We start from the raw sequence: 19,010 nt of genomic DNA, 5'->3' as shown, positions 1-19,010 counted from the left end.
CCTGGTTACTGATGCTGATTCTTAAGTCTAGAATTGTATTCCTTACCAAGGTTTATTTTGCCTAGTATAAGTGTAATATTCTGCTTTTTTCCCCAGTACAAGGTAATTGTGCCAATGATGGGGGCTGTATCTGACCTGTGTGATGCACTCTCAAAATTCTCCGGGGTTCCTGCAGAAAATGTAAGGCTAAATAATATTGTGTGATAAATAAAAGGGCTCAGTTTTCTACAAAATGTTATTAGGTAGACTGATTCCTGAATTAGTTAAAAATAACTTTAACAAACATTAAAAGAAGGTGACTTGATATTGTGGATTGGGCACATCTTTTAAAAGGTTGTAAATTTTTCTTTTTAGGGCAAGAAGTGAGGAGTCACGTTCCACTTTCCACATGTTAAAATGTTTGTCTATACAGAAACTTAGATGAAAACAAACTGTCCTCTTTCAGATAAAAACTCTGACAAGAACAGCTTGTCAGCATGAGCCCATTCTCTGACCTTGTCCTTGTTCTGCTTGCCCTAATACCAACTATGTATAGCACTCATTTTGAAAGATGTCCCCAAGTGCTTGAAGTGAGCATTGGGTCGAAGTGAGACCTTGGATCCTTAGCACTGATAACTCCTTGATAATTATGCACATTCTACAAATATTTAATAGGAAGGGCATTCTTAGCAGAATTTGGTATCGTGTTACAAGTGTTCCGTATGTAGTTGAGAATTGATCTTGTGTAATAATGAAGAGTTCTTTAAACTGGAAAGATTATCTATTTCTATATCTTATATAGCTCAGTCTGTAGATCATGAGGCTGTTAATCTCAGAGTCGTGGGTTCAAGTCCCACGTTGGGCAAAAGATTCCAGCATTGTAGGGGTTGGATTAAATGAACCTCGTGGTCTCTTCCAACTCTACAATTCTATGAAATCGTCTGGTGAAAGACATCATCTTAATGCTTTATAATCAGATAATATTTAAGAGGAAAGAAAGAAAAATAACAATTGCTATTCTAATGGGCTCTTTGAGAGTGTATTTGATGATGGTGATCTCATGCAAAACTTAAGGGATATTCTAGAAACTAGACCAAATAAATGGGGATTTGAGGGAATAGGAGGGAATCTTGTTCTGGTTAGTGTATTCAGGTCAGTTCCCACCTACTTCTTTTGTCAGCTCCCTAATGTATATGATAGCCAACCTTAATTATCTTGAATTCAACTCTGTAAGGTGAAAATGGTGGAGAAGGTGATTGAGCTGGGAAAAGAACACATTTGGGATTAAGGAAGTAAGAAGCAGCAGTGGCTAGGCCATTACCCTTGGGAGAAGAAGAACCCTGTTTCATTCCACTACCTAACTGCTTATTATCAGATCAAAGTTTTTGTTGCCAGTGGTTGTTAGGCATTCTCTTTGCCATCCTTGCTTTCAAGCACCTGCTTTTCAAATTATATTGCCCATTTTGAAATTTTAAAGAGATTTTTCTCTGGGCAAGCTATTAAAGCAACCAGTTCTATTCAGTTTTGGCATCTGTTTTCTTGGCAAACACAAGGAGTCTTAACTATTCCTCATCGCTGAGATCCAGTATATTGTACTACCGTATTTTTCGCTCTATAAGACACACCAGACCACAAGACGCACCTAGTTTTTTGTGGAGGAAAACAAGAAAAAAAATATTCTGAATCTCAGAAGCCAGAACAACAAGAGGGATCGCTGAGCAGTGAAAGCAGCAATCCCTCTTGCTGTTCTGGCTTCTGGGATAGCTGTGCAGACTGCATTTGCTCCATAAGACGCACACACATTCCCCCTTACTTTTTAGGAGGGAAAAAGTGAGTCTTATAGAGCAAAAAATACGGTAGTTCTTTCATTTGACTACTGTTTTTTTTTGTTGTTGTTGTTGTTTGCTTAGTCGGCTTATTTAGGGACGCGGGTGGTGCTGTGGGTTAAACCACAGAGCCTAGGACTTGCCAGTCAGAAGGTTGGCGGTTCGAATCCCCGTGACGGGGTGAGCTCCCGTTGCTCGGTCGCTGCTCCTGCCAACCTAGCAGTTCGAAAGCATGTCAAAGTGCAAATAGATAAATAGGTACCGCTCCGGCGGGAAGGTAAACGGTGTTTCCATGCGCTGCTCTGGTTCGCCAGAAGCGGCTTAGTCATGCTGGCCACATGACCCGGAAGCTGTACGCTGGCTCCCTTGGCCTATAGAGCGAGATGAGCGCCGCAACCCCAGAGTCGGTCACGACTGGACCTAATGGTCAGGGGTCCCTTTAACTTTACCTTTACCCTCGGCTTATTTAAGCATGAGTCACTTGACACCAAACTTCCTCTTGGGGTTGGACTAGATGATCCTTGGGGTTCCTTCCAGCTCTACAATTCTATTATTCTGTGATTGGAGAATATTGAAAATGCCTAGGAGAAATCTTCAATATTTTTCTTGAACTTGGCTTATATTTTGATTATCATTATGCTATTCTGACTTCCATTCTCAACTACTTCCTGTTTTTAGATGGTGGTGACAGATGTTTATAATCACCGATTCCACAAAATTTTCCAGATGGATGAAAGCTTAAGTCAGATTATGCCAAAGGACAACATCTTTGTGTGAGTAACCGGTTCTTTGGGAAGAGTAGAGATAAGAAACTTCTGCTATGTAACATTTGAGTGTTTAGCCTGAAAAGATTATTTGGTACCCACAATTTATGTAGGTGATCAGTAGTTCTTACATTGTGTTGTATGCTGTTCTGATGAGATATCATGTGGTGTAGGACACATATTGTTTAATTAGTGACCTTTGAGGTGTTTGTGTGCTGCTATTTTCCTCTTGGGTTTTTTATTGTTTAGCTGTGCAGATGCCAATAGATTCTAGAAAACATTGGGGCTATGTTACATGGAATGCTCAATCTCCACTGAAATTTACTAACGTTTTTGAAACTTAAAAGAGCATGAAAATGTTTACATTTACATTGGGAAATCAGGCATGGAGAACTTGTGACAATTCAAAACTAAACCTTAAACTTCGGATTCTAGTTTTAAAGTTAGCTGTAAGCCTGCCTCACATACACCTACCCCCAACTTCCAGTGTGTCTGCAGGTATTGTTTTCTGAGTATCTGTCATGTACACATTCCTATAAAGTTGTGTATATATGAAATGTTGGTGGATAAACATCATGAGCACTACCTTGTGCTTCTCTTGTCAATCTTTTGGGAATGCACCAGTAAAACTGATCCTGGAGTTGGTCAGTTTGGGCAAGTTTGGTGCAACATTTATTTATAGTAAGTGGATGGGGCTTGTTCATCACTGTCAAGTAAGAAATGGCTAGAACAGAGACATTTTAAAAGAAGTATATTTGACATCTTACAATGCACCTCTTTTTAAGAAGGTTTTTGTGTGTGTGTGTATACGGTATACATGCATGAGAGCACACATACACATACTGTATTAGAATTGCATTTTGGATTGTATTCCCATTGTGTTGGAGCTATGAGTACAAATATGAACTATAAAAGATGAGCCTTTAAACTAAGTTCCTAGCAATTGGATATGATTGAAGAATGTCACAAATCCAACTAAATTTGTCTATTTTTAAATTCCTAAAAGCTCTCTGTACTTAGTTAGGACTTTGTTAGATATTTGTGAATAGCAGTTTGTTTTGCACTTCTTTAATAGGAAACTTCAAAATAGTTAAAGTGAAGCAGACTGTGAAATTAGGTTAGGAGAAGTGGTGGTAGAGGCAGTACAGTGATTGACTATTGATATCAAGTGAAAGTGAAAATTTGTTGGTGGCAATAGGAGGGTCTGGCTTTGTTTTGTGTAGCATTTATAGAGCTGCATCATTAAGTCTCTCTAAAATGATAACATGGTTTTGTTAAATACTAGGTAGGTTCAGAATAAGAATTTACTCATCCACAACTTGATTGTGGAGGATAAAGAGGCCAACCTAGCATAACTAAGACTTGGGTGGGCCTGATCTCACCCATCTCTCTGACCAGTTACTCGGTGCAACAGCAGGTCAGACTTCAGTGCTGGGGATAGAGGTACAGTGGTACCCTGGTTCTCAAACTTAATCCATTCTGGAAGTCAGTTCCAAAACCAAAGCGTTCCAAAACCAAGGCATGCTTCCCCATAGAAAGTAATGCAAAATGGATTAATCTGTTTCAAGCTTTTAAAAACAACCCCTAAAACAGCAATTTAACATGAATTTTACTATCTCACGAAACCATTGATCCATAAAATGAAAGCAATAATCGACGTACAGTAATATAAAATAAATAAGACAGTATTGTAGATGATAAAAATTAAAATTATTTTTCCCCCTTACCTGCACTGATGATAGTCATTGTTTGGATGGGGGACTTTTATCCATTTCCACAGTCACAAAATCAATCAGTAGCTGAACTGGGTTCCACACAGTCACAAAAACAAATCAATCAAAAAAGTCTCAAAAACAAAAACGAAAAAATAAATAGCAAAAAAAAGAGAACACCAAATGTAATCCATTCCAGAAGTCCGTTTTACTTCCAAAATGTTCAAAAACCAAGGTGTAGCTTCTGATTGGTGCAGGTTCCCCAGAAACACTTCTGAAAAGCATTAGAAAACTGGAACACTTACGTCTGGGCTTTTGGCGTTTGAGAACCAACACGTTTGAGAACCAAGGCACCACTTTCTTGACATAGTTCTTAGAATTTCAGTGCAGCTCACTAGTACACCTCTTGCCCTCAGGGCAGAATGAGAATGTCTTTACCTGATGTTGGGCCATAGAGACAGATTAGGGGTGCTGCTGGTATGCCGTCCACCCTGTTTCCCAACAGCCTTGATGGCTGTGGTGGTTGTGAAAATAGTATTCAAGGAACCCAGGATGATTGTCCTGGGTAACCTTCAGTGTGTGTGCTGAGGCTCTCAGGGCCAGTTTTTGAGTTCATGGTCTCTGTGGTAACCATGCATCTGTCTCATCATCTATCTAAGATGTGGTAGGACATAGCTTGGATCTTGTCTTTGCTTCAAGTGGTGAAAGTGGTAGTATCTGTCTCTTTCTGTGGAGTGGGGGGTGGGTGGGTTCTACAACACAGTCATCATGGTCAGACCACTTCCTGGTGAAGTTTGGAATTGTGGTGCCTACATCCCACTGCAGGGGTGGAGGTCCATGGAGATTAATAGAATGCAGTGGATTCCTGAATGTTATGCAGGAGTTTCTGGTGGACAGAGTAAGTGAACCTGACAAGGCCTTGGTCTCACTATAGAATGTCAAGATGAGATGGGCCACTGACACAAATGCTCCCAAGTGCTCTCTTAAGTGCTGTGGAGTCCATTCAGTAGCCTGGTGCTTTGGGAGCTGCAAATGATGAAACAGGCTGCATTACACTAGAGTACAGGTGGTGGACGTCTTGTTGAAAAGCAAACAAAACACTTTTGTAGAGGTAAAACCTCTCTTAACCAGAATTTAGCATCTCGGTTCTAGTCTACCTAAAATGTTTGTTTGATTCTCTCCCCCCCCCCCCTTTTAAAAATATTTTTTATTGATTTTTCTATGTATACTTCTTCTAACAATCTTCGTAGTATAATTTCAAGTCTGGAAGGGAGAAGCCTCCTTTATCTTTTGTATCTATAAGTATTTTATATTTTATTCTAGGTTTTTTCCCATTCCAGACGAACTTAGAAATATCTTTTTGCCAGTTTCTGAAGCAGACAAGATTGCTTATCCCCCCCTTTTTTACATGCTTCATTAATTATGGCAGCTCAAAGGCAGTGCATGTTTGTGTAAAATGAATTCTAGATACAGTCCCTGATAGCAGTGAAGCTGGCAAAGACTCCTGACTGAGCCCCTGGCAAGACTCTTGACAGTTAGCATACTGAGTTAGATGGATCAATGGAGGCTTCCTGACTAATGATGCTTAGACTTGAAAGAATGGATTTGAACAACATTTTGAACTGAAGCATTTGAAGTTCTTCAAATGTAAAGTGAACTTTTAAGGTTTATTAACAAATGTGATTAATATATTACACTCTCCCTTATTTTGTATCTGCAACATTTGGAAGTTGATAATGGCTTGTCGAGGCATCTCATTTCCAGCATTATGCAAATTATACTTTGTACTAATCCCATTTTAGAACCCAAATCATGATTTTGAGCTTCCAAGCATATATGCAGATGATGTTAGAGCTTTCATACTTGGTCTACTCAGCATTCCTATCTCTTGATACTGTGATCTTCTGGGTTGGAGTCATGGCCATAACCATGGTTTGTCAACTTGAGTCATCATACCCAACTCTGGTTAGGACAAAGCACAATTTGAAAACACATTTCAAAACAGGATTGTCTGAATTCTCATTTGCTAGCCTACCACAAACCATGGTTTGTCATTTCAGCTATTAGTGGCCTCATTCGCATGTATCTACCCATAGGTTACAAACATCTTCTGAGGTCCTGTTGGGTGTCCCACTACTTAAGGATGGTGTGCAGTAATGCAAGGGTGGACCTTTTTCATGGCAACACCCAGATTACTAAAGCTTAGTTTAGTGTTACATGTCCAAATCTTAGGGTCATGTGGTCCCCTCCATTTTCCTCCAGTGTAGTCACAAGAGAATCAGCTTTCAGCTTAATAATAATAATAATAATAATAATAATAATAATAATAATAATTTATTATTTCTACCCTGCCCATCTGGCTGAGTTTCCCCAGCCACTCTGGGCGGCTTCCAATCAAGTGTTAAAAACAATACAGCATTAAACATTAAAAACTTCCCTAAACAGGGTTGTCTTCAGATGTCTTTTAAAGATAAGATAGCTGCTTATTTCCTTCTCATCTGAAGGGACGGCCTTCCACAGGGCGGGCGTCACTACCGAGAAGGCCCTCTGTCTGGTTCCCTGTAACCTCACTTCTCGCAATGAGGGAACCGTCAGAAGGCCCTCAGCGCTGGATCTCGGTGTCCGGGCTGAATGATGGGGGTGGAGACGCTCCTTCAGCTAATAATAGTTACTCGTTATGTCTAAACCCAGACAAGCTGTTTACCGTTTACCGTTAGAGACTCAAATTTCAAATTGTGGTTCATGATCCTGTCTATTTCCTGAAAACATTGTTAATAGTAAGCACAGCTTGGATACAAGAAGTAATCTTGGTTAACTGAAAAACGAAGGAAAGGTTTCCTCACAGCCATGCCCGAGGATGTGAGGGGATTGGGATGCAGTACACAAAGACACTAAATTAGTGTAACACTAACTTAGGGTGATGTTGCCCCTGTTTGGTTGAATAGCATTCCTGTTGAGATATGGCAGGCAGCCTCTATCTGCACTTTCCTGCAAAAATTGAATATGTTTTTGTTCCTGTGATAAACTCGCACCAATGCATTCTAAACCCTTAAATATGTAGCAATTAAAATGTAGGTGCCTGTAATATTTCTACTTGGAGGGCTTGAAGCTTCAGAATGTGCATGATGTAGACCTGGAAAATGGCACAGAGCAAAGATTACCTCTGTTCCTTAAGCCAACTGTGGTGATCAAAAATGAATCCCTCCACCCCACAGTTTTTAAGTGAGAGGGAAAAGTTAGGTGAGCTGATCACCAATCTCCAGCATCTCATCCGTTTTGGAACCTGAATTGTTCTATCATGTTTGCCTTTTTTCCTTTTTTCAGTTGTGCTATTTTTGACACCGTATTGCAAATATCGGAAATCACTTTTTTTCAGTAGCTGGGAGCTAACAAAGAATTTCCAGTATTAATCTATTAGCTGAATTGTTCTCCAGGTATATTGCATACATACTTTAACCAGTTATTAGAGGAATAGTTAATGTGGTACTGGTAGATGCGTTGGAGGCATTCATAAGTGGCAGGAGGATGTAAAGTTTGAGTCCAAGCATTTATAAGAACATGGTGGTCTAGCAGTGTTGCTGCCTGGAATCAGCAATTCTTGGGAAAGTTGCTTCTCCTACTGAATGTTCAGTTGACAGATTGTAATAAAGGTGATCTGCAAATCAATCTGGCAAAACTACATCAACATGCGTCACTTGTGCTGAATTCCCCCAGGCTAAACTAAAAGGGGCATTCAGCACTCAGTGCAGACACTTACTATTTTTTCCCCTTAGGTCCCATGATGCTCCGCCCCAACTAGGCTCCTGCTCCGATGTAAAGCCCCAGCATGTGCCATGATGGTGATATCACATCACCCAGGATCCTGCTGGAGCATGGAGCCAGCCTACAAGGGGTCAGGTAAGTGTCTATCATTGCACAAATATGCAAAGTTTTTGTTGGGTTTTTCCTTCCCAGGGGAAGCATCTTGGGATATGAGGCTGGAGAGATTTTATATGTTTGAGTGCCTTTGTTATCTTAGCCTGGATAATGGAGGCATTCAGCATATATGTTTAAAATTGATGAAACTTTGCCAAAATGATTTGCAGGTCACACTTAACTTACTGACATCAACTGTCAGAATATTCTCATGCCAGTCACTTTACCCTGGTTTCCTGCCTACCTTACCTTGCATAGTTTCTCTACCCTTGTTTGGTTAGAAGTGGTAAAAGACTGAATGGTTATGGAGATTTTGAACGTAGTATCTGAAATACAAGATTTATCCTATTATTCTTTCTGATAATGGGTTTTGGATGGGTGGTGGAATACAACTGTAAACTAAAATAAAATCTGACCCTAGAAATGTTCCTTCCTTCGAGATTATACAGCCTGAAGCAAAATAGTTTTGAGTGATTCTGTTCTTTGCTTTAGAGCAGGGTTGGGTAACATTTTGGGACCTAAGGGACACATTCACTCCTAGCCTACCTGCTGAGAGTCACATAGCAGCAGTAGGCATGGTCACTCCCACACACTCACATATACACCCTCACCCAGGGTTTACATAGGCAGGCAGCTCCCCTCTATAGTTGATCCATGCAGATTAGATGAGGAGGAAGGGTTATCGCCCATTCTCCACTCTTCAAATGACTGATTTGATGACTGAGGAAGGGATCATTTGTAGCCATATTTGGATGCTGGGCTCTGCTGTCTACTTTGGCTATTTTTTTTTCCTTTTTGCAACTGTGGCCAAAATTGGTTGGTCTTGGGGGTCTAGAAAAAAATTTAAGGCCAGTGTCTGAATCTAACTTAATTGAAGTATAATTCAGATTAATCTAAATTAACATTGTTAAAGAAGTCAGAAAAATAAGTCAGGGCTAAATCTAGAATGAACTTTTTTGTAATTTGGGTCTTGAGTACAAAAAGAAAGAAAAACAATATGTAAAGAACGAAGTACAGTGTTACTTTGGGTTACATACGCTTCAGGTTACATACTTCAGGTTACAGACTCCGCTAACCCAGAAATAGTACCTCGGGTTAAGAACTTTGCTACAGGATGAGAACAGAAATCGTGCTCCGGCGGTGCAGCGGTAGCAGGAGGCCCCATTAGCTAAAGTGGTGCTTCAGGTTAAGAACAGTTTCAGGTTAAGAACGAACCTCTTGAACGAATTAAGTTCTTAACCAGAGGTACCAATGTAGCAACTTTGCACATTAAGCTAACCAATAATACCCATTTAAGCTATATTTTCATATCAATAATATTCTATTTAGGGTTATTGTGGGGGTTGTTAATAATAGTGGGCAGTTGCAATGTTTATGTACTTAGGTGTACAGTCGGTTTGTTTGTTTTACTTACGCAGTATCAATAGGATTTGAAAAATCTGGATGAATTCACAGACACCAAATGTTGAGGTACAGTGTCCCACCCCTGGAGCGCGAGACTCAGCGACGGAAACGCCGCTGCTTCCTGAAGGGCAGCCGGGTGAGCAACAGCAGCCGGTCACCCGCTCCCCAGGCCACATCGGAGCAAGAGGGTGGGGAGTCCGAGTCCTCCCTGAGGTCCTCCTCAGAGTCCAGCAGCAACAAGTGCTCCCAACAGCCCAAGCGCCAGTGCTATGAGTCGGGTGGTGGGCGGGGCAGGGGGCGGGGGCGGGGTTGGCGCACTGGGAGCCCGGCTGACCGGATTCTCCGTAGCGCAGCCAAGCCCAGTGACGGCACCCGGCCGGCCTCCTCCCCCATCCCCACCAGGAAAACGGGCCCTGCTTCCGTGCCCACCTCAGCGGGGGGAGGCTCTGGGGTGCTCTCTCCCTCCTGCGCTCCTTCTCCAGCAGCCCCGGTTACCTCTTCACTAAGTAACAGAGGCCGCAAGCCCAAGACGTGACCACAGCGCGAGAAGTTCTGCCGTCACTTCTCTGGGGGGGGGGCAATGGCCAGCTCTTCCTCGCCCATACTGTAAGCAGTGTTAGCCCCCTGCCCCGACCCACCCCTTGCTCTCGATCCTCCCGTTATCCTGGAGGGCAGCCGATGGGGCTCCCCTGTCCCCACACAGCTCCCTGCATTCCAGACTTGACTGTTAAGAGTACTACTTGAAGGAGGAGGAGGAGGAGGAGGGCAGCAGGCGTGGCTGCTCCCTCCCGGATGCTTTGTCTCAGAGCAGGGCGAGGGACACTCCTGCAGAAGTTGGCTAGCTCTGGATGTGTAGCTCAGCTGCTCCCTCGCGGGGGAAGTGACAGAGCCAGCACTGTTCCCAATTAATTCTGCTACTTGCTGATCATGGAGTGGGTGGGGGAGCAGCCCCATAGAGGTGTGGCCCCCTGAGTGACGCTTTAGGGCTTCCGCTGCCACTGAATGGCCCCCGCAAAGTTCAGTACCACTTTGGGAAGCCTCCGTTCAGCCTTTCGTTAGGCACTTGCATCCTTTTTAAAATGAAAATCACATTTTGGGGCTCTTCATCCTTTCCCTTGGCCCCTTCCCCTCAAGAAACCCTCAGGGGATGCCCTCCTGATTTATAACACAATTAGCTCTTACTTTTTTAATGCCTCTGGGTTGGTTTTTAAATGACAGTGACCAAATGCTGGGTCCCCTTCTCTGGCTTTCCCTTTTGATTGTCGCCCTGTTTATTCCGTTCACAGCTTAGGGCCCTCTTGAGGCACAAGGAGGTAGCAGAGTTGACTCTGTGAAAAGGGGAAGGTTGTGCCCTCACGTTTTGCATTGCCACCAGAAGAGATGGTCTTATTTTTAATGATGTATATTGCAGCCTCACTGCTCCGAGGACTCTGTGGGCTTCTGAGTTGGATCAAATCCCTCTTCCCTTCCCTGCCTCTCTGTGTACAGCTCTCATTGTAAAATAGGTTCTTTTGAACATAATCTATGCAAAGGTTATTTTGTATAGGGGAGCACAACGTTCCCTCCCCTCCCCCACCGCAGTGGGATTGAGGGGTGGCAGTAGTTCTCTGGTTTGGGGGAAGGGGGTGCAGTTGGGGTGGAGGGGGAGGTGTTCCCATGGAGCTGTCTTTCCTACTGAAGCATGTTCAGAACTTGTACAGAAGACCGATGTTGAGGTACAGCAAGAGGAATACCTCCCTATATTCATGCATACAGATTGTGTGTTTACTTTCAGTGTGAGAGGCAAAAGGCTTTTTGTTTTGTAACAATGCCTCTGTTTTGCCACTCAGAGAAGTGGTGAGGAATCACTACAAGGCACCATTCTGAGTAGGGCTACTACTACATGCATGGTGGAAGTGCTAGTAGATGGGAGGACTTTCACATTCATAGGAGGTGTTCAAAGAAGATACAAGTTGCAAGTGTTGCAATAATGAGGAGACTTGGTCTGCTGCTGTTTATTGTAGCTGTGCCTGAGGGAACAGTACTCCACTTCTTCACTTTCTTTGTCCCAAATGAGTTTCACAGGCCTTTTCCTTTTCCCCTATGGTTCCTGTACTCTTTTTCTCATCCTTCCGATCTTTATGCACCCTTCAACCACCTGGTTCTCCTTGACTCCTAAAAAAAATCCTGGTTCCTAGCAAACTGATTTATTGTTCCAGTACTATGTCATACAGCATTAAATTCTTCATGGCTCTAGTTGTTTGTTTTCACGGGTGTTTGTGAATGCGTGTGTGTACAAGATACTGTCTTGGGTTAACATCATAGGACTGATTGCTAGATCTTTTTACCTTGCATGTCTGCAGGCAGGGCCCTCATTACCTGGTAACTTTTGACACTTTCAAAATAAAACCGTATCTAATTGTTCAAGTAAAGGGAGAAGGAAATGGTTGATTCAGCTCCTATTTTAAGAACTGTGGTGTAGAATATGACTCTTCCAAGTGTGAATGCTTAAGACTGGCATGACACTCTTACCAGTTCTGAAAGGACTGAACTTTGCTCACTATTCTTCTCTCTTTTGTGCAGATACGAAGTTTGTAAGTCAATGGAAGATGGTGCTGAATGCATCACTCTTTCAGTTTACTTCAGAGAAAAGAAAGCAAGACAATCCAGTGCTGCTCCGGGGACTGTTCTCTATGGGCAACCACTACTCATAGCTATACCCAAACACAAGCTTACCCTAGATCACTTGTACAATGTTATATTGGAGCGGATTAGGTGAGTACAGGACCTCTGTGGCATATAAGTTTACTCATTTCTAAGTGCAATCATCTTCGTTTCTCCAATTACTCTACAATAGGATTGTTATTAGATGTTACTAGTTTGTGTGTACCTAATTGTTATTGTTCTGCATCCACTGGTAGCTTATCAGTATATGAGTTTGAAATTGCATGTACTTCCATAGTTGTAGAATTTTCTGACAAATGTCTTGTATTAACTTGGTTGGTTGAAATTCTTCCTTTATATGAACCCAAAAAGAATCTAAGATCAAAGACCAACTTTTTGTTACTAGCAGCTATCAACCAGATACCTCTGAAAACTCAGAAGCGGCACAAGAAAGTCCTGGCCCTTATCTGTGTATTGCTTCTGTGTATATAAGTTGCAATAAACTTCCATGAATTTCTCTTTGCTAAAAAAAACTCTACCCCATATCTAAACTAGTAGTCATCACACAATGCATGCTTAACTTAAGGAACTGAACTAAATTAGTTTGTTTATCTTGATGTTACCATATTTGTGAAAATGTTGATTATATTACAGCATTCTATATCCTAAGAGAAAACTCTATGGTAATAACATAAACAGTGAATCAATGAAAAATTGTAAGGGTGTGTAGTTATCGTTTATGCTTTCATATCTCATATCTCAGTTTGCTTATTTCATATTTTCTTTTACATATCTTACCAATTTTCAAGGAAATTCAAGGGATTTAAGGATCCTTTTATTTTATATGTGTATGATAATCATAGTGGGTGAGGAAATATTTCTGTACTTTCAATCTGGCTGCTTTCCTGATGAAATAGATACCCAACTCCCATCAACCCCAGTCAACATAGGAATGGTAGGAATTGTAATCATCAACATCTAGAGGAGATTTTGCACTAATTGTTCTTTTCTCCTAATGTACCTGCCTTTCCAATAATGGGTCACTCGTGTCAGCGTTTAATGAAAAAATAATTTATGTGTTTCAGTCGCTATGTAAAAGTTTCCTTAAAAGAAGAATGTTCTGAAGGATGTCCAGATAGTGAGAATTGCAATGGCTCCAGTAGTGTGTCTGAAGGTAAATTATCCTAAGATGGGTATTATTTAACTAAATCTGTGTTATCTAAAGTAGTAGACATGACTCCTCAATAGTATTATACATCCTGTAGTAGTATACAACCTTCTGTGCTTTAGAAATAACACTATTAAGTATATTGCATGTTGTAATAACTTGCAAAGTTGGGTACAGACTCCTCCCTGGTTCTCTCTGATTTAGCCGCATTCCTTTCAGAGCTGCTGTTGCAATCATTTGCTCATTAGTTTTTCAGACAAAGGATATTATAAATGCTATGGAGGAACAACAAAAGTGAAAAACAATCTTTAAAATGTGTTTCAGGTGATGTTGAAGAAATGGAACATCAGAATGGAGAGGAAGACAGTAAGGAGAAAATATCAGAAACAGATGCCTGCAAATCAGAGGACTGCATCCAGGATGACCTGGAAAAGGAAGGCCTGCATCACAGAAGGCATCTCTTTAGCTTCAGTCTTGTGAATTCTTATGGAACATCAGAAATAAACTCCCTTAATACAGATGGGAAAATCCTCAAGTTGAGTTGTAGGTATCTCCTCTAATTGTCATCCTAGACACACCTCATCTTTGGCAGATTTACATGATGTTATTGCTTTTCTTCTTTTCCAGCTCATGCAACTCTTGCTATTGATTGGGATTCTGACACCCGAAAGTTGCTTTTTGATGAACATGAGGCACAGGTGATTAGCGTTCTCCCACCTTTTAAAGGGCACAGCTGTAGTCTGGCCCCTTATAACTGTTGGCAGGGGGTTAGGCAAGATTATGTGGTTTATTCTGCCTTTGTACTTTGATAAAAGTACTGAGGAAATAGAGCAATGTCATAGAATACTGACAACAGGTCATTATCATCACTAGCAGAGTGCCATTCACAAGGCTTCTCAAGAGTTGGTGATCAGCTGGTGGTTCAGCTTTGTGCACACCGCTTACCACTGAGCTTTGCAAACGCCATTTAGACTGACCCAGGTCTTTACCTGTCTCACACTTGACATCATATGTGTGATTACAGAAACTGTATTGTACCATCTTTGTATGAGTAAAGTGTACAGAGGCATTACCAGAGAAGAGGAGGGCAAAGAATCAAGCTGAAATAAAAGTTGCAGACAATTAGTATAGAAGGGTTTAAAGTATTCTCCTGTGTGGTGTGTTAATTTTTAGAAGGTTTAACATGCATCTTACACTTGAGGAAAAAACATAATGTATATTTCTTTTTTGGTAGGCATTTGAAAAACACAACAGTATGTTTCAGCCACAGAAGAAGAAAACTACCGTAGCTCTGAAAGATTGCATAGAACTGTTCACTACTATGGAAACACTTGGTGAACATGATCCATGGTAGGTTTGCTGTGTTTTCTCATAGCAATAACATCTCTGGACTGTGTTTAGCAACTGACTAAAGCATGGATATTATCTATGCATTTTGCCCTGTAGGTCATGTAGAAAAGGTAGCTCAGACTGATTTCATTTAGTCACTTTTGACGTGGCTTGATTTCACATGGTTAAAGAACAGCGCTTTTTTCACATGTGGTAAGAACAGCGCTTGACCCATCCTGGAAAATATTAACTTCTTTGTACTACATGCATATAAGGGACGCAGGTGGCGCTGTGGGTTAAAGCCTCAGCGCCTAGGACTTGCCGATTGAAAGGTCGGCGGTTCGAATCCCTGCGGCAGGGTGCGCTCCCGCTGCTCGGTCCCAGCGCCTGCCAACCTAGCAGTTCGAAAGCACCTCCGGGTGCAAGTAGATAAATAGGGACCGCTTACCAGCGGGAAGGTAAACGGCGTTTCTGTGTGCGGCTCTGGCTCGCCAGAGCAGCGATGTCACGCTGGCCACGTGACCCGGAAGTGTCTCCGGACAGCGCTGGCCCCTGGCCTCTTAAGTGAGATGGGCGCACAACCCCAGAGTCTGTCAAGACTGGCCCGTACGGGCAGGGGTACCTTTACCTTTACCTTTACCTTTACTACATGCATATAAGAATTATAACATGCTGTCAAAAGGAAGGCTTACATGATTATGTACAGTTGCATTAATAGCAATAATAGGGTCCAAACCTATGGACTAAGGAAAGTCTGGGCAAAAATACCTGTTTCAGGTAATCACCCTGTGATTATCTGTAGGCTACAGTGTCATAAGTAAAATTTCCCCAGATGATGTAAGTGATCTTACAGGTTTATACAGGCAGCTGCTATTTCTACAGAACTAATGTACTGCTGGGAAACTTGTGTAGGCCAGCCACAAAGGCTACCCCTTCTATCTTTGGACATTGATAACTTTGTCTCAGCACACATACATCTGTAGACTTCAGCACAAATCTCTTCTGTTCCTCCCCATCTCTGGATGTGGGCTTTGCAAAACATTCCAACTTGCTATCCTGGCCTGTGACTGAACTGAAATGCTGGACTTAACATGAAGCAACACTCTGGTATACTGGTGGATCAGACTACCTGTAGCACCCTGCTTGTGGTTAACGCTTAGCTGGAATGAAATATTCAACGCAGCAATAGAGAAATTAAAATAGTAATTTATTTGTCAGACAAATAAATGAGAGGCACAGTGGTATATGGTTACCAAGCTCTGGCCTGGCCTCCTGCCATTCTGGCCAGCACTTATGTTTCCTTAATCCAGCCCCCTTGCTCCTCCTATGGCTGCCTCTGTCCAATCAGCCTGGTTGAAATTCCTATTGGCTGTTTGCTAGAACCAATCACAAAAAATACACCCATTTCCTTTCGCCCTTTTATGGGACACAAAAAGCTATATATTCTTATATCTATAAATGACAAATAAGTAGTAATATATCTTACATGTGTCTCAACAAGGAACCTTAATTACCAGCTCACCTCTTGCCCTCCTTGCCCTATTGCCTTCCAAAACAGATGGTTAATCTTAACTTTTTATCTTCAAGGATCTTGAGTTCACATCATCATTGAAAGATCTCCTTCATTTGGAGGTCTCTAAACAAAAGGCCTGACAACCATATATCTAATGATGTTTCCTGCTTGGCAGGGGGGCTGGGCTGGTGGCTGACTTAATTTCAGGATAGTTACAACTCTTACAACTATATGAAATAAGAATCTAGCATTTCTTAAATCCTTTGCATAATTACATTTAAGCCAATATATTTAATACATAAATAACCTTTTAAAAGGAAAAGAAATCTTCTCAAAGTAAAAAAAGGAAGGAACAGTTTCCAGCCTCAAAATAAGATAGGAAGAAACCTATCTTCTCCAGCCAAGCCAGTTGCCTTTTTCACTGCTCTTGACCTTTTAACCTTAGGAAAATATGGCTCAAGTTTAATGGGAGGCACATGGTGTTATTTTACTATTTACCCACTCTTAATTTTGACCACTCTTACAGCTTAATTGTACTCTGTAACATGCAAGGTCAGTGTCCTGCTCTCAGCCTGTAATTCCCTTTTTACGACTTTGAGAATTGTTTTCTGCTATAAATCAGGGGCCCCCCTTGTCTAGGAGGAAAAACATTGCCAAGGTTCTTAGGCAGCTGGACTTCTGCCTGGCATGAAACATTTGAAAATTTTTAAGCTCATTTTAAAATACAAGCCCTGATCAAACATATAAGCTTTGATAAAAATGCAGGCTTATGATTAGATGCCTCATACCCACTGGAAGACAAATTGGAGGCAAAAAGTGGCACAGCATTTTCACAGTGCAGTCTAGTTGGGGGCTCCTTGAGAATCCATCTGTCAGTTTAAAAGAACCTCCAGGACATCCAATTTGCTGGCCTTGACAGGAAGGTAGCTCAAGCTTTTCCTAATTGCTGTCTTGCTGCTATGCCAGAACAGAATGTGATGTTACATCCAGTTTTCCAGCCTGGTCCTTATTCAGGGCATGGTTTCTGTGTCTCCTCAGTATTACTCATTTTTTGTTCCTAAGGTTTTTTATTAAATATATACAAATGTAAATGTTTTCAAAGATTAGAAAGGAGGAATAATAATAATTATTATTTTTGTTTACCTTTCTCTTTGGTGTTCTTTCAGGTACTGTCCCAATTGCAAGAAACATCAACAAGCCACTAAGAAATTTGATCTCTGGTCACTTCCACGTATTTTAGTAGTACATTTAAAACGCTTCTCATATAACAGATACTGGAGGGATAAGCTTGACACTGTGGTTGAATTCCCTATCAGGTAGGATTTTTGGTTGCATTGGTGGTCAGAGCAAAAAAGAAATACAAATAATTTGGGTTCACTGAGAACTCAGCTGGGAACTAGAACCTTGGTACACAGGCTGGATTTTAGCCTTCAAAATGTGAGGAGCCAGAAGTATGTCTGTCACAGTTTTCTACCATGCACTTCAGTGGTCAATTAATATTTTACAACAACATAGTGCACTAGAGGTTAAGAGCTAAATAGTTGCACTAGCAGGAGCCAACAGAATGGGGCTTTCCCACTCCCCCCCCCCCCCGCCCGCATGCCTTCCACCAGCTCTGAGTGGTTCCCTAGGACAGTGTAGTAGGAGAGGAGGAGAGGAAATGCTTGCATTAATGGAACTATCGTAGTGTGATGCAGAATTTCTCCCTAAGTCTGCAGCACAGTCAGAGCCTTGACATATACATTGGTACCTCGGTTTTTGAACGTAGTTGAACGTTTCAGAACTTGAGCACCAAAAACCTGGAAGTAAATGCCACAGTTTTAGAACACGCCTTGGAAGTCAAACAGGAAACGTGGCTTCCATTTTGAGTTTTCTGTACTGAGGCTTCCGCTTTCAGTTTTTGAACGTTTCGGAACTCGAACGGACTTCTGGAACAGATTACGTTCGAGAACCAAGGTACCACTGTATATGCATCCAGGACTTGATTTGGATGTGGGGTATAGTAGAGGCAGAATAGAAAGTCATAAGTGCCTGGCCCTGATCTTACGCCTGTTGTTTCTGTTCACTGGAGGGTATTGAGGTCTAATATTTTCTCTGTAATTCTGTAGCACTGGAATATATGATAAGTCCAACTCCGAACAACAACTGCTAAGCTACCATATTTGAGCACCTCTCCCAAAAGTTACTTGAGGTTAGGTCACACAGTCAGTTTTGTCTCGATGCACTTTGAGAATGCATTTGTACAGTGCCTCATGCAAACCAGGCTTTCCAATATCCATAGATGTTGCAATCATGGAAATCGCCCAGCATTGGCTGCAACTGAAAAAAATGCTACTACATTTGTGGTGTATTGTGGAAATGCCTGTTCCTGCATCTGCAGGGACATTGGGGGAGCACTGTGTGGTTATTGAGGTTGATATTGTGAACTGGCTTTCCTGCTAGGAGTTAGCAGTGGCAGTGAAGTCAGTTACTGACGCTAAATATTGGGATATTTAAAAAAGAAGTGTTGGGTGCTTACAGCACTCATGGAAGTCTTTTTATTTGTCTTGAGGTTTCAGTATCACCTTGCACTTGTTGCTGGCTGACCTTTCCCTTGTGACTCTTTCTTGTAGGGATTTGAACATGTCTGAGTTCGTTTGTGACCCAGCAGCAAGCCCATATGCGTATGACCTCATTGCTGTTTCCAATCACTATGGAGGCATGGGTGTTGGCCACTGTGAGTAATTATGTTCTTTGTGGATGTGTAACTGCAGAATT

General features: G+C 41.7%; 1 protein-coding gene across 2 annotated transcripts in view; it reads left to right on the top strand.

Annotated features, from left to right (window-relative positions):
• USP4 (ubiquitin specific peptidase 4) overlaps positions 1-19,010 on the top strand; it is a 41,722-nt gene that overhangs the window by 18,388 nt on the left and 4,324 nt on the right. For both annotated transcript variants that reach the window (XM_083726523.1, XM_083726522.1), the window contains 9 exons: positions 97-180; positions 2,484-2,578; positions 12,163-12,354; positions 13,329-13,417; positions 13,736-13,954; positions 14,039-14,109; positions 14,646-14,761; positions 17,420-17,569; positions 18,866-18,969. In XM_083726523.1, the coding sequence (XP_083582649.1) occupies positions 97-180; positions 2,484-2,578; positions 12,163-12,354; positions 13,329-13,417; positions 13,736-13,954; positions 14,039-14,109; positions 14,646-14,761; positions 17,420-17,569; positions 18,866-18,969 (1,120 nt within the window). The remainder of the gene's footprint in view (positions 1-96; positions 181-2,483; positions 2,579-12,162; positions 12,355-13,328; positions 13,418-13,735; positions 13,955-14,038; positions 14,110-14,645; positions 14,762-17,419; positions 17,570-18,865; positions 18,970-19,010) is intronic.

Source organism: Podarcis gaigeae (assembly GCF_964106915.1).
Source record: "Podarcis gaigeae genome assembly, chromosome: 2".
In the NCBI taxonomy this organism is placed as follows: domain Eukaryota; kingdom Metazoa; phylum Chordata; class Lepidosauria; order Squamata; family Lacertidae; genus Podarcis; species Podarcis gaigeae.
Note: the sequence above shows the minus strand (reverse complement) of the source record. Positions and strands in the feature narration are given on the sequence as shown.